Source organism: Notothenia rossii, assembly GCF_949606895.1.
Source record: "Notothenia rossii genome assembly, chromosome: 9".
NCBI classification, from domain to species: domain Eukaryota; kingdom Metazoa; phylum Chordata; class Actinopteri; order Perciformes; family Nototheniidae; genus Notothenia; species Notothenia rossii.
This window is the reverse complement of record NC_136907.1, coordinates 54,258,293-54,281,221: the sequence shown is the minus strand read 5'-3', so window position 1 is coordinate 54,281,221 and position 22,929 is coordinate 54,258,293. Positions and strand designations below refer to the sequence as shown.

At 39.2% G+C, this 22,929-nt stretch overlaps 1 protein-coding gene across 3 annotated transcripts in view; it reads right to left on the bottom strand.

Moving 5' to 3' along the window:
- The window catches only part of LOC307019275 (abl interactor 1-like), a 32,510-nt gene that overhangs the window by 7,994 nt on the left and 1,587 nt on the right, over nt 1-22,929 (bottom strand). For 2 of the 3 annotated variants that reach the window (XM_079650036.1, XM_079650038.1), the window contains exons 2-8: nt 15,968-16,135; nt 7,068-7,244; nt 4,288-4,302; nt 3,675-3,778; nt 2,984-3,124; nt 1,242-1,342; nt 101-316 (exon numbers count right to left, since the gene is read on the bottom strand). In XM_079650036.1, the coding sequence (XP_079506162.1) occupies nt 101-316; nt 1,242-1,342; nt 2,984-3,124; nt 3,675-3,778; nt 4,288-4,302; nt 7,068-7,244; nt 15,968-16,135 (922 nt within the window). The remainder of the gene's footprint in view (nt 1-100; nt 317-1,241; nt 1,343-2,983; nt 3,125-3,674; nt 3,779-4,287; nt 4,303-7,067; nt 7,245-15,967; nt 16,136-22,929) is intronic. The other variant, XM_079650037.1, reaches the window with a different exon arrangement.

Sequence of the window (22,929 nt, the reverse complement as noted above, 5' to 3'; positions counted from 1 at the left end):
ATCAAATTAGATAGATAGAACTATTCCAAAATACAAACCATCTAGTAAAGCAGACCATTTATTACATACATGAAGAAAGAAGGTATTTCATCCTAGTTACCTGGATTCTGAGGGTAGGCGGGGCCCCCGTTGATGTGGGGCTGCTGGGAGGAGACGGATGGTGCACGGCGATAAGTGCCGGTGGCCGACACCATGGAGGCCGAGGAGGTGGTGGAAGAGTTGTGGCGGGAAATTTGGCGGGAGATGGTGCCGAACTGGGACATTGGAATGGGGCCCAGGCCGGGGCCCTGAGGCACTGAGGCCGAGGATGTCACCACTGCAGGAGAGGACGTTAAAAAACCTCATTATGATAAGTCGTTTTAAGTGCCGACTTACTTAGAAGGTTATCAGTAGTTTGCACATACACTTTCACTTTATTTCCATGCAGCCTGTGAGTAAAATAATAATCTGCTGCTGGAATGATAAGAGTATTTCAATTCAGGTTGCAAACACTACACGGCTTAAGAGATAAAAAAAGAAAAAAACCTTTAATAAAAAACATTTATGCACTGCTCTAATTTTCTTCCTTATCTTCCTGCAAAGGGTACACATTAAGTTAAGGTAAATTCAGTCCACATTTCAAGGAGTTAGATTAAGAAATGTTTTCCAGATAAGATAACACGTTTTTTTTAATGTTTGTATTTGAAACCATCTAATAACTTAGTTAATGCACTACTGATAGTAAGATGTAGTTAACAAAGATGGATGATGTAATACTACTAACCAAATCTAACTTTTAATAAACAAACATAAGGAACAGTTTTGACTCTTCAAATGTTTGTTATTTTTTCTTTAAATACATAAAAAACCTTGATTTGCAAACTGTTATTGTGTTGAGATAATATACTTGTTTGCCCATGACAGCTAATAGCTAACATTTATCGGATATAATAATACTAACACTACTTATAATAACAACAAAAACAACAAAAGCATACATTTGCTATTATCTGCCTATAATCTACCGACCTGAATTCCCTATATGAATGTCTTTACTAATTAAATATTTGATAGCGGTACATTCGTATGACATGTTATTGTATTATTAATAGTGTTGTCAGTCCAGAATTGATTCCCTTCTGTTTGACCTGATAAATGAGATCATGTTTGCGTGAGAGAAAATGCTCAGGACAAGAATAGACCAGAGTGGACAACTGAGGCCATTAGAGGACAAATGAATGTGTCTGGCTGCTGGGACTCACCTTGCCCCATACTGGGAGGGGAGGGGGTGGGAACTGCTATAGGGATACCGACTAAACTGCTTCCACTGTTCTCCCTGCCCCCACTGCCACCACTGCTGCCACTGCAGGGAGAAAGACACATTTAAGAGGAGTCAATGTGGTGATCATTATGTGCGAGACAAACCTAATTACATGACAGCATTATACATAATACCATTACTCTCTCATATGTCATTCTGTCTCGTACTCTTGTCACTGTGGCAACAGATTTGCAGTTCCTGTGAATGCATCGTCTGGCACATTCACACATGAGTACTGGGCACAGATCTGGGAGTCACATTTGCAGTTACACAGTGTAACAAAAACACCACGAGAGCCAAGGCTTGTTTGGAGGAATCAAGTTCCAAACCCAAAAACTAAGACTGCAGGAGTAATTACACTTTGCCTTTAATTGCAATTATTTCTTTTTTATTATACTTTTGAGTTACATATAAGTGTATTTATCCCAAGCAATACAGATACAAGAAAAAAACGATGCTTTCACAATAAAATCCCATAAGATATAATGTGTGCAATGGAGTAATTTGCATTTTTAGGGACGTTTATCCCTAATTAATAGTAAGGCATTATTGAAAACAGCAGTGGGATAGTTTGCAAATGCAGGGTGTAGAATGGCCTGGTAGTTTATTCAAAGTGTTCTTGGGCAAGTTCCTTAACTCTAAATTGCTTCCATAGGCACGACTAATGTATTGAAGTGTATGTAGCGTAATTTTCGGACTATAAGCCGCAGCAGCTAAATTGAATGATGTGTACATATATAAGCCGCACTGGACTATAAGCCGCAGGTGTTTTAATGTTTAATTACCATATGTAAGGGTTCGTGGGGATTGTCGGGAAAGAGATGGCTGTTTGAGGAAGCTCCCATTTATTAACATTTCAACAAACAAGTTGCATATTTGCATAACGTATTCAAGTGTTACCATTTAGTGCAATAGTAGCTATAGAACATGTACTGTGCTGTGTAAACTGTACTGTATCACATAGCGTTTCAGACACACAAACTTTTCAACTTTCAAACTTAAACGGTGCGCTCCCAGCGCACGTACCGGCAGTGATCTACAGCAGTGGTTTTCAACCAGTGGTACGGGGACAAACTGTCTCGCTCTCGTAATGTCTGTCTGTCTTGCTCTCGTTCTGTCTCTCGTACCACTCTGGGTTCCACTTTTACTTTTGCGCGCTACCTGTCTCACTCTTTTCCGGCCTCCAGCTTTTCCTGCTGGAGCCCGCCGCTTAAAGGTGGGGGGCGCGGACCGGCCATAGAGCCCATAGAGTTAAAGGTGGTGGACTGTAACCTGTAAAATCCATAGATTTAGGAGGTCCCCTAGTGGCCGTTAGCTGTAAAAATCCATAGATTAGCCGCACCGTTATATAAGCCGCAGGGTCGAAAAATGGGAAAAAAGGCGCGGCTTATAGTCCAAAAATTACGGTAAGTTGCTTTGGATAAAAGCGTCTTCTAAGAGGTATACAATGATATGAAAAGACAATAATCAAGTCAATAATTGAAAATAACTATGTTACCTAAGTGCAGTAGTTAAGCCAATGTAATAAGGTGCATTACATCCCTGATATTCACTTATTGGCGTGTATGGCGTTGCTTTCATCCGAGTAGAAAGTTGTCCAAATACCTAGTGATAATAAATGTTTTTCCCAGGTACATTAACTCTGTGTTAAATGCAGGTATAAGGACAGAGTGTGTGTGCTACCTGTGGGTCCTGGGCCTCTGGTTGAGCGAGGCTGTGCGTGCAGGGCTGTTCTGGTTGCCCAGTCTGGCGGGGCTCGTCATGTAGTCGTTCGGCACCACTGGAGGCTTGACTGGCTCCAGGGTCTTGTAGGGAGTGTTACGCCTGGAAACAGATATAAACAGAGCCAAAGAGGACACCGTTTATTCTCAATGTTTCCATGAGTTGAGAGGGTCCACTTCTGGTTTTTACAGACACTGTTTATGGAACCATGGTAAGGTGGTCCTGGCGTTATAAACAACCATTGTGAAATGTAAGAATTGTCTTAAACTGACAGTATTAACATAATTTATAAGAGGTAGAATGAAGAAGAACTAAATAACAAATGTTTCGTTATGTGAAGGAATATACCGTATTTAGTATTCTTGCACATATCTACAAAACACTAAAGCACACACATAAGGCCCAAAATACTTTATTAGAGAGGTGTTAGAGTTAAGTGGCTGCCATCGTTGACACCGTGGAGTACTTGGGATTTGGTGCCTTGCTCAAGGACACCTAGGCAGGTGAAAACATTTTTTCCCATCAGAACAGGGACATGAACCCAAAACACAACCTGTGACCATCTGGTGATCATCCTATGACCGTCCAGTTCCCAAACCAAGTCCCTCAAGACTGAGGAACTGCCTGCCCCTTGCTAGCTGTATGTTCTTACCCTAGTGTACCACGACCAGCCATGGGGGGGCTCGGGGGTTTCTGTGTGGGTGGGGTGGTCCTGGAAAGTGTCCCTCCTCGTCCTGCTGCATTGTTCCCATGTTGCTAGAGGAGCAAAGACAAGTTAAAACATTGATATTGTATAATCATAGCGGCTGTCATCCTTGTTTACCATGCCAATGATTACACCACTGTAAAAGGAATCACTTAAACCTTTAATGGCCTAGCTACACTTCAATTTGTGTTACAAGAGTAATCATGGAGAAATTGTACATGGAAAATATGATGTAAATTGGTATGAAAATATAAAAAGGACATAGAAGTCTGTAAAGATGAATAACTTCACATTTTGAAGTTGAACCGATAGTACACTTATGGTAAATGTTCACATCAAGTTTGTGACCTTAAAGTGAAATGGGAAAAATAGAGATTCTGTATAATCATATGCTTTGTTTCCTTGTAATAAATTTGCCTTTTCTGGAATCATATTTGTTCCATGAAACCTTAACTCGTATTTTTAACATTTTATATAATTGTTTATTTTTGTATAAATGAAAGACTAGCAGGAGTTGTATCATGACTAACACAAGAAGATAAACATAACTATATCTTACCTTGGCCTTAAGCCACTGAGTGCAAGCGGGTAAAAGGGAAGACAGAAAACAAGACATGCTCATTGGTTAATGGTTTAGTTAATATAAAGGAAGTGGGAATTTTAAGCAGTATGCATGAACCTATTTTTCATTATTACATTTTGATATACAGTTACAAAAAAAGTTTAAAAAAAAAGCTTAATAAACAACAAAGTACAGAAAAGGAGTGAAAAACAGTCTGTAAAAAATCAATCAATATTTGTCATATTATCTGTAAAAACAAACTCGGTCTGGGCTCATGATTATTTTTCTATGTTTTCTATTCAAACTCTGACACCTGTGTGTGTGTGTGTGTGTGTGTGTGTGTGTGTGTGTGTGTGTGTGTGTGTGTGTGTGTGTGTGTGTGTGTGTGTGTGTGTGTGTGTGTGTGTGTGTGTGTGTGTGTGTGTGTGTGTGTGTGTGTGTGTGTGTGTGTGTGTGTGTGTGTGTGTGTGTGTGTGTGTGACTTTACTCTGTGTCAGTGTCTAGACTTGCGTTATTGACTGTAATCAGAATAAGAATCCCTTAAATAGCAACACACACTAGATATAATGAGCAGTACCTGACCAGCAAGTAGTTGTGCTGAGGCTTAAAGTGTTGGAGAAAAAAAGGGCAGTAAAGTAAGGCGAGGTCATAAATAACAGCAGTGAGGTGTTCAGGCTGAAATGGGGCTGAAACCATGTCGCCCCGGTAACTGCCAGTAATGCCAATAAAGGCTGTTAAGGTGGAGGGGGTGAGCACAGTCATCCGTAAATGTGTGAATGGGTCTTTCCCCTGCTCGAGTCTGACTTCCCATCTATCCATGGGCCAGTTCCCCCGGTAATGTTGACGAAAGGCAAAAGGGGAGGGAATCACGCCTCGAGGGAAATCCACAAATGCCAGGAGGAAATAGACTGCTAATAAGATGGTATTCAACTTGCACACTAAAGCAACAACACAGACAAACATTCCCACGCACAATGCTTTAATATACTTCTCAGAATATTGTACTCTTCTCACTAGGGTCTTATGCAGTCGTGAGTATGAAATAATATCAGTCCTTATGAATTATTCACTGACGTGTGTGAGAGAGAAAGTGTTCTGGGGGGAAATATGGATATGCATTTCCGTCTATACCAAGCCAGACAAATGCACATCAATGAACAGAAATTCAGCCACAGACACATAAAACACATACAAAGCCAGACAGAAAATCACAGAGAATTTCAAAGGAACCAACCACAAGTCCTCAGATGTTTTCTTCCTGGCTAAAATGATGATCTGACCTTCGCCAAAAAACAACCAAACTTGATCAAATGTAAGGTGCTATCCTATAGAGTTGTGCAGTGATGACTTCCGTATGTGGGCTGACCGAATAGTTAGAATCGCAAGGGTTATCTTGACAAAAAGAAATGGGATTTTTCCATTGGATTTTGCAGATTACAATATTTTTCACAAACACGTTTATGATACTTGTCGGAAGTAAATAGTTAACGGTCGCATTGACTTCATTTGATAACCGGAGAGTAGAGAAAAACATGAAAATCTGTTGGCTTGCGTTAACCACATACCTTATTTGCGGCCTCTAACTAGAAACCCATTCAAAAAACCATTCACTTACAGATAAGGAAGCTTGGAAGTGCAAAAATGCTAACTTATTTTCAAGTTAAGAACTCATTTCTGCACCACTCTATCCCAGACTCAAAATAAGTCACTTCACAGATGTCTGAGTCATGTTTTTCTTAAGGATTGGCAGCATGATCGGCTGTTTTCTATGCATGTGTATATTTTCCAGCTTCTGGTCTGATCTACTCTGATTTCTGCACAGATCAATCATCCGCAGCATCCATGAATGATGCTTCATTTGCATAGTGGGCCATGCCAAATCCGCCTTCGTGTGAGCCAGCTCTCTGAGGAGGGAACACTGGCTTTTTGAATTAAATCAGCGGATGTCTGAAAATCGGCGGACAGCCACTATCTCAATAGAGACAGACAGTGGGATGAGGAGTGCGACTCAAACAAACTGCGGAAATGTGTGACACCAGCAATCAATGCGCATTATGGTGTGTCTGCACATGCAACAACACACAGACTGTAGTATGAAAGAGGAGAAGAAGAAGAGGGGAGGTGGCGAGATGGATCATGGGGAGATAGAATAAAACATTTAAGAAGGAGCCGGAAAAAGGTTGAAAGAAAATGTTCCCACAATTCAATAGAGAAAGTTGGGGCACAAACAGGCCAAGATCTCTCACCCTCTTGGTTCTATACCCACATTTCCACATTGGTGAGTTGTAACTAGGCATGAACAAAAGCTCAGCCCCAGTCAGGATCAGACTTCTGGTCTAATACTCGGGCGAGGGCTTGAAACATTTCTAGGTGTTTCTGTACTTAATTAACTAAAAGGCCAGCGTATTGATCGGCCTGCAGGGTGAGTGAATTATGAAAGGAGACGGTCGGCTTGTTCACATGGAAGTGGCGAGTGTGGACTCGACTAAGTGTGTGTTTTCCTGTCCAGCAAAATAGATTTACAGTGGAAATCAGGAAGATACATCAAAGTAATGACTTTGGTATTTAGCTGCAACACTCTGCTTGTGGTGATACTGGAATAATGTGGAGGTGCCTTTTAGAAAACCACTAGCTTAATAGTAAAAAGAAACTAGGGTTAGGGTTGCTTTAAATATAAATCAATTCATGCATTGAGATTAAGTTTGCTTACACGGAAATCCGTTTTTTATACAGGAACAATAGATTTTTTACGACATAATGACCAATAAATGTCCTACTTTGACGCCATGTCCCACATCGTCCAGCAGCGTGTAGTCGATGGGCTTTCGAATATAGCGCACCGGCCGCTCCATGTTACCCGGGGCAATGATCTTGTGGGTGCGGGCTGTGTTCTTATTTGTGGTCAGAATGCCGATCTCTCGACGTGCCACCTTCTCCTTGTGGATATCCACCGTCTGCAGGAGAAAGAGAAACAAAGGGAAACATGAGTGGTTGGGTAAAAATACCTGTTTGGATGTATTCCTCATATTGCACAACATTCTCTAAATGTATTGCAAAATGTTTTGATAAGGGACATGCATGATTTAGAACCTTTCCCTGTTTTGTAGAGATTGGATTAATTATATGAAATGTCATTTCTTGAAATGTCATCCCCAGTGGGTATTACACTAATTTTCTTTTGGTGAATACCCATACTTCCGCCATCTGTTTTGCATGAAAAGCCTTCCAGGGTTATAATCAGGGGTGCACATAACTTTTTTGCCATGGTGCGCATCCTTAAAACGAAATAAACCGGACCTTTTGAGGGGTACTTGACTTTACTAGTGAGCACGCTCATGAACTGTTCGCCCATGTCTCGCAGCAGGGTTACTGTGCGGAGCGCATAAAGCAAACCCTTCACGCGATAGCAAGGGGTAGAGCTCGTGGACGGATTAAAAAAATTAAACCTAAATGGCTCGCAAATTGTACTTTGGCAGCCGTTAATATACCTTGGCCACCCGCCCGAGTAAAGTCTGTGTGGGACACCCTGCTATCTTACCAGTTCTTATGCAACTCGCAAATATCTCTCTCTCTTCTCTCTTTTTTATCTCTCTCTCTCTCTTCTCTCTTTTCTATCTCTCTCTCTCTCTCTCCCTCCCCTTACTTCAACACTGGTGGAAAAAAACCCAACAAATGGAAGAACAGCATGTTTATATGTTTTAACATTTTTTCAAAACCGAATTTAAAATGCTTGCCACAATATTGTCACATTTTAAATTAAAATAGCTTTGGGGTCCCTCAGGGCTCTGTTTCAGGCCCATCATCGTCATAATATTATTACTGATATATTTAATATTTTTGCTGTATATTTATTGCTACCTTTCTAATATATTCAAGCATATTTATTATTACAATATTCCCTATCTTTTCAAGCATATTTGCTTGAATTACTGTTCATGGGCAAAATGATGTTGGCCTGTGCGCAACTAATCTATATTTAATATCTGCTGCACTCTGATAGATAGATAGATCTTTAATTTGTCATTGTACAGGTACAACGAAATTACAATGAACTCAAGGTGCCAACACGCAACAACAAGACAATATAAAAACAACAAGACACAATAAAAACAAGAAATGGGACTTAAATAGACATGATAGGGAATATGTACAAAAATAAATAATATGCAATTACAGTTAAGCATTTCATACTTTGACCCTTTTAGTCTTTGTTGTGTAATAAAACAATTGGCATCAGAACATCTATTTACTGTGTATTAAAAAAAGATAATTATGCTTTATGAATGTCACGCAGTTTATTCCACTATGGCCTTTAAGTTCATCCTTTGAACTTGTACTGACCCACTACTCTGCTCTATTGGCCTACACCCCGGGGCCCATTTGACGAGGCTCCCCTTTAACCCCTCGCACTGGGCGCACTTGGAAATACCAGTGACCTCCATTTCTTCTAGGATTACTGTCATTATTGCTCCCAGCACTCATTCAGCGCCGCACTGCGGACCGGCCTTCAATTTATGAATGATAGATGAAACAGGAAGGAGTGAGGGATGACGGAATGGAGGGAGGGGAACCCGAGCGAAAAGGGTGGGCTAGAATGAAGGACTACGGGCGGCTTCATATCTGTACTACGAGGTCACCCTTGGGAGAAGAGTGCTGACGAGTGCAAGTTTTTCTAAGGCTCATGTGAGACATATAATAATTAGGGCTGGGTGAATATGAAGAAAATCATATATGGTGGTATTTTTGATGAAATCTACAGATAATGGAATATTCAGAGTTATTAGACAATATCTTCTGGTTTTCACAATTCAGTCTCCTCTCTTTATTTTTCCCCCTGATTGAATATACTATTTGTTACTTCCTTTATCCCCTAGAGTCTGGGGAACGTAACAGAAAATGCTGGTAAATAGAGAAACTTACATCACGTAACTGTATTGCTGCATTAAACAAGGAAAGACAACACTTAGGATACTCAAAATAAAAAATGATAAAACATATTTTATAAATAAATAAATATAATACTAATATATTGCCCAGTCCTAATATAAATCCATTATAATGAAGGGGCGGGTTTGGCTCAGGAGGTAGGTAGTTTGGTCCCCGTCAAGTCAAAATGTTGCAGTGTCATTGGACAAGATAATTAAGCCAACATTTCTCCTGTAAATGTGTGTGAGTGTGTGTACATGTTAGTATTACTGAGATGGCACCTTAGGGCAGGTTCTGCCTTTATAGAATAAAGTATGTGAATGGTAATTCGTATTTCAAAGCGATTTAAGGGGTCACCAAAACTGGAATATCGCTATATAAATGTACACCATTTACCACATACAGTACTGTTAAAAATCATGTAGTACAATTGGTGTACACTGGGTTGTATGATTGTAAGAGACTAATTTAAATTAAATAACATATGAAACATATGAGTCTGTGTGTGCATGTATCTGAGGGTATTTTTTAAGTTAAAAGTGTGAGTGCGAGACCCACACACAGCAACAAGGTCACGAATCAATCACCACTCAGACATCTTATTCAGCCGACCCGACAGCTTCACTGCTGGAGATGAAGAGTCCAATGGAGAAATTGAAAGTCTGATGTGGTAAAATCAGGTGTTGTGAAGTTGACCTGCTCTTAGTTAACTCTCTCTGTGGTTGTGACGTGAGGTCTGTGTGCCGCATGTGAGAGATATATATAGAGAACATGCTAGGCTCTTTTTTTAAGGGGAGGAAACTGAAGCGACACGCCCAACTTCAGCTGGGAAGTAAAGAAGAAAATAAAAGACTCGCCTATTTCCTGCCATTGAGAGGCGAGAAGAGATGGAGTGCAGATTAGAGAAAGCGAGAAGAACAAAACCCGGAAAGGATAGAAAGGCACTGACTGTTTGAAATGGACGAGAACATTTAAAGAGAAAATGCAGTAATGTAAAACTAGAATCTGATTTCTGTGGGCTGTCATGATCAAAAAGAAAAAAAAGTAGAACATTTTAGGGCTTGATTTTAAGACGACATCTTTCTATGTATTGAGTTTGGTGACTTTGTGAAGTAGCGTTGAATAATGGAAGTTTTTCACAGTCGTCAGTTTCCCTTGTGAATTATGTTATTGTTTATCCTCGAGGATATTTTTTCTATGAGCTGAATTCGTCTTTTTCTCTTAAAAACAAACATAATGGGCGATTATACCAATTAAATACACTGATTAAAAACATGTTATGTTTCAAATCAATGTTTATCAAACCTACTTTGGCAGATGTCAATGTTTGCTTGAATCGTTTCTTTGAGAAATGAAGATAAGATCCAGAAGTCAGACGACGTGTATCCTGAACATGAAGTCAAAAAACACAATATATGTGTATTGTCGAAAAGCTGGCTTTAAAAAAGTATAAAGAGTCCGTTTATTACCACTTCGGGCAGACCGATGACATATGAGTGACGCCGTGATTATAAAGTTTGGGATAATGTAAGTACAAAACTCAAAAAATATATAACATAGGTCTAGTTGTTTTTTGACATTTTAATGCAAAAATGTGTCATTGCCCATCTTATGTTAATACTGTAATACCATTAAAGTACCATCTAAAATGACTCTTGAGGAGAAATTGAAGCAGCGTTTCAGGAGGCGTGGAACATTTCTTTAGGGGGATGACTGCAGCCTGGCAGCTTTATTTCAGAATTTCCTTTTCACGTACATTATGAAAAAGGAAGTTATCAAAATGAGGTAATCTTTATGAATTAATTGGAAGCAATAACTGTTACCTAATCATGGACGACAGACCTCTCTATGCCCTTCCTCTGCTCTCAATCTAATTTGTTTGCAATATCTTTACTCTAATAAACATCTGCTCAACCTCTGAACTGTGTTTGTGAGAGCAGATGGTACATCTGTTATTTTCACTGCTGGATCTACATCGTTTCAGCAAATAGTAAGTCTCTGCAGTAGAGTCGGAACAAGTTTGTTTACTCTTGTTGGAGTGATTTTTGGCGAGAGGAAATGATGATGCTGTCTGTATCAAGGCGTGTCAGCAGATGTGTGTGATTTCATACATCAATGATCTCATATATGGCTCGGTAACAAGTCTACCGAGTCAGCCAGCAGACATCATATTCCCTAGTTATGAATCGCAAGTGTCCGCATCTGTGCTATTATCGTTTTGTGAACATTCTGATGTTATTCTAGGTACATTCTGCACTTGAGAGGATTTAGCGGGTTGAAATGAAGCAGAAAGAGGCACAAGTGGGTCATTGAGCTGATGGATGACAACTTCTGAGAAATAAGTGAACAGATGAATCAGAAAGCAAACTGGCAAACAACAAGGAGGAAATAGAAAAGACCAAAAGAGACTCAGGGGAAGGTATCGCAACTGAATCCCAAGCACTTTTGTCGGTCACACGGAGACGAGAATAATTTCTCTGCTTTGATTAAACACGTTGTTTTGCATTTAGTCACATTTCTTGGAGGAGTTTGTGACAGCCTCCTTTGCTTTAGGCTTTTAAATCCTACAGAGATGGGGCTTGGATGTGGCAGCAAGGTTTGGCTGCTATCTTCGCTCTCTAATCCCATTTGAACTCTTTAGATTATAACCAACCTAAAGAAAACACCTGGCACAAGCACGCGAGTTAGAATGCATTCCCTTGGACATATCCCTACTAGAATAATACATTCAAGCCCTTTATGAAATGCATGTTAAAGTCAATTCACTTTTCCCTTGATTTAAAAACTTGATTCCAACGCATCTGTGTGGAGGATCAAATTTGAGACGGCCAAAATGATTGTTTCTTGTGTGTTTAAGCCTATATAGTCTGTAAAGCTTATTTAAATTATTTAAATGAGACGGTAATTATTTTTTTAATGACATTTTCACTGAAGATGTCCCCTATCTTTGCAATCAATACAATTCTCAATGGGTTTTGACATCAATTATTTTGTTAGACACTGAAGACGATAACATTAGCTTCAAACCATGTCTGTTTAATCAGAACTATTTTATTAGATCAAAAACTAATATAATAAAGCAGCCAGCGTTTATCGAAGCTCATTCAACCATATCTATTGGATTGCCTTGTGTAAAGCGTTGATGGAAATCCGGAAAGGAAGCTTCTTCCAATAAACAGGTGTAATAAAATAAAAAATAAACTTTGATGATGCATCCTATTTCATACTGCTCGAGTATTGTGCAATTTAGCTTCACTGGAACAGTCATATGGAAAGGAGACATTGTAAATGTATAGTTCTACTTTTACTGCTATGGCCAGTTAAAATGGCTGCTTGGTTTTTACCAAGGTTTGATGTACTGTAAGTCTCTCTAAAGGATAAGTTAAAAAAGAAAGTAGAAAGAAAGTGAGGTCACAGAAAACTATTTCTGCTAAAAAAGTTAGCAATGATTGAGAGTCAGACCTAAACATTTCAGATGTTTGTATCTCAGACTGCAATGTAACTTGTATTCATGTACCTTTGTTATTCATGTTTTATATTATCTTTGCTTTTAAATGAGTGTTTTTAAATGCCATTTTATAATATGTTTCTTAATGCTCTTAAAGGTGGGGTATGTAATTTATTTCAGAAACAGTTTTTGTTATATTCCATGGAATGCCCTTAACATCCCGATAGCAATGAACACATTAAATGCTTTGACAATAAATACATACAAAAATTCATCTGTGGAAGCCGTGGCGCTGTAAAAAGCACGACCAATCATTTGAGCCGGCCCGGCTAAAGTAACTGGATGGCCTACCTCCCTGTCAGCCTTGCATCTGTGCACAAACTTATCTCGTGTCCTCATTGGTCATGTGCGCGTTCGTGTGTGTTGGAGGAGGGGCTCTGTAAGGAAGTCTGAAGGAAAAGGCAGATTTTTTCCGGTTGTGTATTTTCAAATTTTAGCGCACTCGAGCTGGTTTCTCCATTCTTACCTACCCTACCTTTAATATATTTCATTTTTGTAAAGCACTTTGAATTGCCTTGTGTTGAAAGGTGCTACATAAATAAACTAGCCTTGCCTTGCTTCTAATTGACAAGAGGTAAAAAAAATAAAAAAGCTTTCAGTAGCGACTACAGTCAAGTGCCAATACTGACTTAACCGTTTATGTTCTGCGATATTATACATAGCCCTATAGAGCTATAGGATCTGAAGCATAAATATCAAAAGGCCATCTAAAGGATCAATAAAATACTTTATCTTCTGTATCCTGCTGCACCTAAGTGTACTCCATCCTGCAGCCTGTGGAGTAAAGCAGGAGCTAGAAATGCTAACCAGGCAAAAGAGAGCTGGCGTCAGGATTTTACTTCATCCCTGACAGGCTTAATGAAGCACACGGGGGGGACCGGGACATTCACTGGCTGACAGGCAGGGTGGCCGCACACAGAGAGAAAGAGAGAGGACTGCTGATGAAGCAAGAGCGACTGAAGAGCGGCTGTGGAGCTCCAGCATGATCCATGCCCCTGCCATGTCTGTCTGTCTTTATAAAGCGTGAATGTGCCATTGTGCTCTTTGGTGTTATGACACGGATTAATGCCAGCAGGTTTGTATTTGATTGTACTCGAATAGGTTTCATTTGGAGATGACAATCCCCAACGCCCACACCTTGATCCAGCAATATCCCCCATGGAAGGAATGGAAATCGTGTGTGAATAAAAAAAGTATTTCTGTCAGAAATGAGGAACTGGTGGTCAGTGTGACATGATGACTGGTATGGAAATGTACTTTATGATTTATGGGTAACAGGTAAAAATAGAGGAGGTTTTGTGTTTGAAGTAACATCCAACAGCATCAAGAAGCCAATTAAAAGTAAACCTAACCTCAATATTTCAATACCACATTATTGATTGACAAGCCAACAGGAAGTGATGAAAAGCACTCATCACAACTACTAAATTAAAGTTTATTTTTTCCTTATTAATTTAGCAGACAAGGTTGACATTTTTTTTGTTCTGGTTGCCAAGAGTTAGAAATTGTTCAACTTTAGGTAAAACACTGTATTTGCTACTGTCCCGTTTACGCAGCCTTCTTATTACAGTGGAGGATCACATTCTACATGTACAAGTGTTGGTGGAGGAAAGAACACACGGATTGGCAGTTACTTCCTCTAAACCTATGAACTTAAGACTTGTATGTCCAAACAAGGGCCAAAGCAAGTATGGAATATTTGCTTGTGCGGATACAAAGCATCTAAGCTGTAAAAAAAGAAACACTGCACCTTTAATTTTCTTCTGTTTTCTGCATTTAACAATACACAACTCTTCAATCGATCTTAAAACTGTGTCTACTTGTCATTTAAATGTCAACAATATACATACTCAGGGGTAGACATTAAGGGTAAAATGCCACTGGCCCTCCGGGCCGGTGGAATTGTATTATCACTGGCCCCACCATTGTAACCACTGGCCCGGAGCGTTCGTCCAAAGAAAATCGACTTATAATGAAGAAAATGAACACATTTGTTGCAATAGTCATTTAGTCACTAACTACATTACTACTTGTACCACAACATTTGAATCATCAGTTCTTCCTCATTTCCTCAATTGTTCATATTTGATTTATTAAAATAATGATATTGTGGTCATTGTTAAAAAATGTCAGCTATTATTATGAGTATTATTATTTGTATAATGCACTTTCTGCCTTCCTGTCATTAGGAGTTAGACATGTAATGGCTATTTAATAGATTAGATTAGAACCTTCATTCTCCTAAACTGCTGGGACATTTCCCTAAAGCCAATACCTTTTATATTTTCTACTCTTCACTTACTTGTCAGCATAGGTCGGCATTGATGTAAAGAGCCGACAGAAGACCTTGTTTATATTGGCATCATATTGAGAGGTGCAGTTACGCGTCCTAAAACCAGGAAGTAAGCTGCTGGTTCCCTCGACAAAAAGCAATGGGATTTCTCCAAAGGGTTTTGGAAAATAGCTGGAAATAAGGTCTGTGGAAAACAAACCTGTTTGATAAATGCACGTTTTGTTCAGCCGGATAATTTCCACATGTCTACCCTACTTTTATAATTTTCAAATACTAAATCTAATCGATAGATTATAAAAGGGTTTTAGGACGCGTCACTGCACCACTAGAAAACAACTCCATCGATCAAGCAGGCTGAAACGTTCTCTCCCTCTTTTTCTCATGCTCCCTGTCACTCTCCTTTAACTCCTCCGGTGACTTTCTTTTATTTGAAGATTGTTTTTTGCCCGGCGCTTGGCCGGTTACCGCTGGTATTAAAAACATTAATGGCGAATGGTTAGGTAGCGCGATAGTCTGTAGTGAAGGAGCGCGCTCCCGCTCACGGGAGCCTGCTCGCGCTCCGCTCCGCAGCAAACAGCTGTTTGCTTTTCACCCAACAACGACAACCGACTCACAAAACGCTATGTTGTAGCGTTAATAAACGAAACAATTTAACTAAATTGCAAGTCAAAATACCAATACCACAGGACAATTCTTTTTTTTAAAGCAATATTTTTAGTGGCCCGAGCGGGCAAGTGGAAAGTACGTTATGCTGGCCCGGGGTGTCTAAATAGTGCTTCCGGGCCAGCGGGCCAATTATAATGTCGAGCCCTGCATACCAATAGCCTAACAACAAACCTTATTATATTAAACACAAATCTGAAAAGTATATCCAAAAACAAAACCAACACTGTTAAAATCAATCAATATCTTTCATCTCAGGGGGAAATCCTTTACTGTGACACCCCTACCTGGGAGATGTGGTTGATGGAGGACTCCATGCGTCGCAGTTGCGAGGCCTGGATGTCCAGCAGCTGCAGCACATTGTTAGCTAAGGCATTGATCTGGTAGGCCACACTGGCCAGAGACTGGGTGGTGTAGGCCTTGGTCTCCTCTAGGGCCTTCTTCTTGTCTTGAGCCTGGCGGAGAGAGGAAACAAAAACACAGAAAGTCAGAAAAATATGTAAAGGATGTGTTGGTAGACGAAAGGGAGTAGTTAAGCTCCAATAGAGTAGTGCAGGAATGAGCCCTAAAACCAAGAAATTATTTAGCATGGGAGTTAGCTTTTTACCACATTCAGTTACCTCGTCTTGAAGTCAACGTTTTATTTAACGTGTTTTTCAGATGTTGTTGACACAAGCTTCATAGACTTTTACGTTTTGTTAAATACCCCACTTGTTAATGTTAACGTGGGATAACGTCATCACGCTGAACACAAGTCCACCTTAAGCTAGGGCTGCTCAATTAATTGTATTTTTAATCGCAATTACGATTTTGGCTTGCAACGATTATGAAAACAACATAATCGAAATAAAACGATTATTTTTTTATTTTTAATTTTTCAGTTGAATTATACTTAAAGTTCAGGGTAATCAACTGTTAAAAACATACTGTTCAATAAATGGATGTTTTCAAAGTAAATGGATAATCGTTTTTAATAATCGTGAATTATTGACCCAAATAATCGAGATTATGATTTTTGCCATAATCGAGCAGCCCTTCCTTAAGCTTAGCGGTGTTGAAGTAAAGTCATGTAACTGGGATGTAGTTTGCTTATAGCCAACGTTAGATTAGTACTGCTAGCTATTGCATTTACACTTCAAAGATATCATAAAAGTTGTGTTATAGATTGAGATAAGCCTGCTAAACAAAACATGTAAGTATCATAAACGTGTTTGCCTACAAAACTTCACCACTCTATCAAGCTCAAAAAGAAATGCTACAATATCATCCCAATCAGTTGTGTGAGCAGTGAATGAGAGGGCAGATTTCCACAGAGAACTATATTTGACATGTTTATTCTCAGCTGTATTTGAACTGCGAAGATCTGAAGGGAAAATGTACAAGAGTTTACGATTCTCAAAGGAAATGACTTTGTGGAAGCAAAGCAGCCTTGAATTGGACAACAATAACTTTCGAATAACCCAGATGGGCAACATGGGACAGGTGCACGGTGGGAGCTGTGCCCAGTGAGCAGGAATGCCAAGACATTTCCTAGGATCCCAAATCTCCACCCGGCTGCGTGAACCATCTGTTTCTGGAGGCCTTTAAATAGCGAAGGGACCGAATGGACATATTTATAGTTTGGAAACAAAACAGTGATAATGGAGCAAATGGAGCCACACCAACAGGGTACAGTTGGTCTTTTGCAAAAAACATGAAGCAGTATTACAACTAGGGCTATGCAATTAATCATATTTTAATCGCAATTACGATTTTGGCCTGCCACAATTAGGAAAACAACATAATCGAAAAAAATAATAATAATAATTTTGCTTTGCTATGTTTTGCACTGCATATTTGATGTATTTTATTTTTGTTCTAATTTATTTGTATTTATCATATTTATGTGTTTAGTAGCTTGTGGAAGTGCGCTCCAAAATATTTGTTGAACTTGTTTATTGGTATTTATTATTTTTGATATTATTTATTCAAATGTAAATATAACTGTATAATCTTTTTTTTATTTTTTTTTATTGGTTTTTCAGTTTAATTATACGTTCAGGGTAATCAACAGTTAAAAATATATTGTTCAAATTATTATTTGTATTTAGTTTAAAGGTCCCATGACAAGGCCATTTCTACTGATCATAGTTCCATTGTTGAGGTATACTAGAATAGATTTACATTGTGCAATTTTCCAAAATCACATTGGTTTCTCATACAGCATCTCTGTATAGTATGTGTCCTAAATGGCTTGTTGGAGCTCCTGCCCCCCCCCTTCGCCCACTCTGTTCTGATGAGTCAACCGCCGTTAAAGCGGAACATCAGTCATTATGTGTTACAATGGCGTTTGTTAGCAACCGGAAAATGACACCAGTAATGACAAACAGATGAGAATGCTGCGTGGGGTCTGGGTGCCGTGTTGGCGGGACGTTGCGCGGCTCGCTGCTGGGAGGAGCGGACAGTGTGAGGTGGGTTCATTTCCTGCTTGCTGCGTGGGGTCTGCGAGACCGCGAGACATCGCGAATGAACGTGGGAGGGGGGGGGATGCTGAGGGGGTTGCAGCACCCCCATTTGTGAGGCTCCACTAGCACCCTACTTATTATTTTCAATATGAATAATTCCATAAATGTAGTTTTTTCATTGAAAAATTCCTCATTACATGTTTTTAATTAAAAGATGCCAACCAAAAGTTAACAAAGTACGTTAAGATGTATTCATTTTAATCAAGTTGCATGGAATGTGTATAGTATGCAGTGTTTCCCCTAGGTTTACTGCCTTGGCAGGGTGCTGCTCGGGTACCTCGAAAAAAAAATTCGGGGCACCCAGATTTTTTTTATCCTTTGGAGCAGAGAGAGGGGCTGTGGATTATTGTTATTGATATCGTACAGTAACAAAGTATTTGTACATTAAAAAGTAATAAAGTACAGTGTTACTCTGTACTTTATTACTTTAATTCAAACTGTATTCCCTTCTTATCATGTAGCCTACACTTCTTCCTTTCATTGATACATTTAAATCACCTGACTACAGCATATAACATACCTGCTGCAACCCTGTGCTGCTGCTGCTTCTCTCTGCCTCATCCTCTATTGCTGGACGCAGCTCCACCTCATCTGATCTCTGATATGAAAGCAATCGTGTTATGATCATATTGAGCTATTGGTGTGAGTCTAACATTAAACAAGCAGTCTGCTTGTCATACATTGCTGACGATACATTTTAAGTGGCAATTTGTTGAGTCACTGCCGCTAAATGTCGGTAGCATCAAGCTAGCAAATCCTGCATTAGCCTCACATCAACAAGTGACAGAACATCCAATTATCCTGAGCTAATTTACTGAATAAACCAACTCACATCTCCTGTCTTTTTTTTCACCCAACTCATTAGACTATTCTTCTGCTGGCGTTTGATTGTTGTTTTCTGTCAAATTCAATACTGTAGTTCAAAACCGCGGTACCTGCTCACCATCTGTGAGCTATTTTTAGAATGCGCACGCTACGTTCGTTGTCGCGTTCGCGCGCGTCCACCTGGGCAGGCTGTGTGTGTCCTTCTCCTGTGACGATAACGGCTTGCGGTTAAAAAATAATAATAAACAAAATTGAAACTGGGGGGACACACAAACGGGCAGACTGCAGAGCTGTTGTTCTCCTCCTTTCCTCCGCTCTTGTCTCTGATTGTGAGTGTGTGCATTCTCGTGAGTGTGTGTGTGTGGGGGGGGGGAGCCCCGCCCTTCAGAAACAGAGCGGAGGGAGAATGTGAATATGCAAGGCTGTGGACACTGAAACATGCACATTGGATAAATAACATAGGCGTTTAGTTTATTTAATAAAAGAGCACATGTTCAATGTGAAAGTGACCGTAGATATATTACTTCAGTTGCAATTTGGTGCTATATATATATTTTTTTTTTTAAATAATAAAAAAAAAAAATGTAAATTAAAAAAAAAAAAAAAAAAAACCTTGAATTTTCAGGCAGGGCGCGGGGCTCCGTTGGCAGGGCGCAGCGCCCCGCCAAGACAATGGTAGGGGAAACACTGGTATGTAATGTATGTAATGCCCAACCTTTTATAATTTATACTTTTTTGATTGATATTTTTAACATAAGGAAAACATATATGCCATATAGCCTACTCTGTATTTGACTCATGGCAGCTACTAATTTCTAATAATAATTGAATAATTGTTACTATTTCCTGTTCTTATGCTAAGCTTATCTAATTATCTCTTGGCTGTAGTTTAATACTTAATGGACCGATGCCGTGTCAATCCCCCCATCTAACACTCCTCAAAAAAAAATGTTTAAATGTCAAGCTATTCCTTTAAAAGCCTTACTTACCCACATAGTTTGATCTATAACTGCTTATCAGTCACTTTGAATATTTTCATATCCATAGGCTCTAAACTAAAATCATATGAATGCCACAAAGACATCAACCAGCTGTTACCTAGCAACAATTTGGTCCGTGTGTGGTAACAGGAGGTTAACAGCCTGCATCATGTCACCAAAAAGGGCCATCTGCCCACCTGGAAACCACCTGCAGCCCCAAAGTCTTTAGTATCGTAAATCTTACTGAATGTGATGTCTTTCACAATGCCTGTTTATTGTATAATGTAGTAAATATGCTCACTGTGCCACCTTAACCTGACTTATTTGCCATCGCATACTAAAATTAGGGGGAAAAAATACACAAATGTACCAGCTTTAGTGTGGTTTGCAGAAATCCCCAGGTATGCTGAGTAATGTTTCCAAAGCCATGAACACAGACTACTGAAACTGATTGCAAGGACCCACTTTACTGAAGGATATATATATAAACATGCTTATTACACGGCTTAGGTGAATACTCGATTCTGTATACGGATTATCTCTCCTGCTTTCAGATATTATGCTTCATATTAAGCTTACAAAAGGCTTCTTCTAAGAGCTTCACTTGGAACTTCTTTTTTGTGAGACTCAACTTTAACAGTGCACTGAAGTAATGCAATGTCTGGGTGCCAGGTCATGCTGAGCTCCAGGTTTGGCACCTTCCTGAACCTCATGAGTCATGATGAATGGCTGTGAGTCAGAGGGGTATCATGTGAGCAGCCGGGGGTGAGGAATTCTGAGGGGGTCAACATCAGGGAATTATTAAGTACATCCATGGGTTTCCATCTAACACCCCTTTACTCATACATCTTTTTATAGAGTGGTGTAGGAATATAATGCGGAAATATGTTGGATTGTTGGCACTTCAGGTTCACTGGTCCCGAACTGTCAACTGTTTTTAAAAAATATTTTGGTTAGATTCCTAAAATAATGTTTTACAGGCTTACAAAATATTCATGTTTGTGTTTTACGACAATATCCAAAGCCTATGTGTCATAAAAAACTATGGTTGCTAACATGTGGCCAAGTGAGACCACTAAAGGTCATAAAGATTAACCTTAGCAGCATTTAGCTTAGCGGTGACGTGAAGTCATGTGACTGTCTTGAAACGTTAGCCTTTTATTTCTGAAAATTGCATTTTTGTTTTAAAAAATCATAAGGTATTGTTAATATGTTGAGATTATCATGTCAATCAAAACGTGTAAATATGAATACTTGTTTGCTATTGAGCTATTTTTCTGATAAAATTCAAAAGCCAATGGAAGATTGAAGTAGAGGGAGGCCTTGAACTGCCAACCGAAAGACATCATCCCTGAAGCACTAAATTGAGAGGAACAACTGTATTCTTTAACTTGGAAACCAAAACTGATACTGGCTGGTCGATCTAAAAAGTGCCACTCATACATATTGATTTGCACATTTGTGGTTTTGATATGCAAAGCTCATACTTGAATAACATTAAAGTGGTGTTCATTTTAAGATCTAGCATTTTTGAACGGGTCAATCCAAAAACAGCACTGTTCAATATTACACCAGATATCATCTAAGAGGTGCTATTTTGATATACAAAGGCATTTCGAAGGGTACTAACAACGCAGAGTTCTTCTTTCATGCCCACAAATCATTTTGTCGGCGACAGCTTTTAAAATGGATTACTTCAAATATCTAATCCAAGAATAAACTTCGTCTTTTTTCCAACATAGGAGTAGATTTACATATCAAGGCATGCGCTGCCTGGGTGTTATTTTGAGCAATTTTTGATATGCAGGTCAATGTTGAATGTATAAACTGCGTTTTTTTAATTTTAAACTAAGAAGAGTGTTTAGAATAAAGTTGTTACATGCATCCAATAGTGCACTAATGTACCGCTTCCTCACTCTTACAGTAACTCACTGTTGTGATGGTCCAGTGTGTTCTTATGCATGCACAATCCGAGTTAATGTTTTTACTATCCCTGAAGAAATGGTCATGCTGCAGCACTAACATTCAAGCATCTTCAATATTCCAGGCAATATTGTAAATATTGCAGAACGTGAATGAGACAACATTACATGGTATTGGAAATCACCAGAGATGCATTACATTGCTTTTATCCAAAGTGACTTACATACTCAATACTGTGGGCAATCCCTACAGGAGCAACTTGGGGTGAAGTTTCTCAGGGACACAACGACATGCTGACTGCAGTGGGGTTTGAACCTGTGCTCCCTTGATCCCAACACCAACGCACTAGTCCACTACGGCACAGCCTTCCTTATGCATATGCGTGATAAGCACCATGCATCCACTTCTCATAAATATATTAAGAAACAACCTAAGCATATTAAATAGTATAGGATGTGGTCAATGGAATAACTTAATTTTCTCAAAGAAAATAAACCCCTGTGTGTTGCCTAAAAATGTATATCTTCCTGACAAATCTTACAAGATTTAAATGGGGTTAATTAAACTTATTTGGAATTATTTGCATAAGTGCAGCTCTTTTTAAAAAAACTGGATATTCTGGACCTTTATAATATCATGGCACTCATACAATATACACAGTATCATGTATGGCTTTATGATGTTGGGTTACAGACATGGGTAATCAGATGTCATGAGAAGGGACATTGTGTTAGGATGCTACGACGGAAAGCCATCCTTTTTTTGGACAGTTGTGCTAACCCCCTAGGGTCAAGTTATTAACCAGGTGTTTTCACAAGATGTACTCAACCAAGATTATAATTTTATTTCCATCCAATCATCAAAATTACTTAAATGTTAAACATCCCCTAGGGAACATGTAAAAAAATAATCAATAAATCAGCCATATGGTTTAACCTCTAACCCACTGCTTCTAATAATAGATACGTTTAGCAACAGAAGATATGACATTTCCACCGAACTAACCACAAAGGCAGT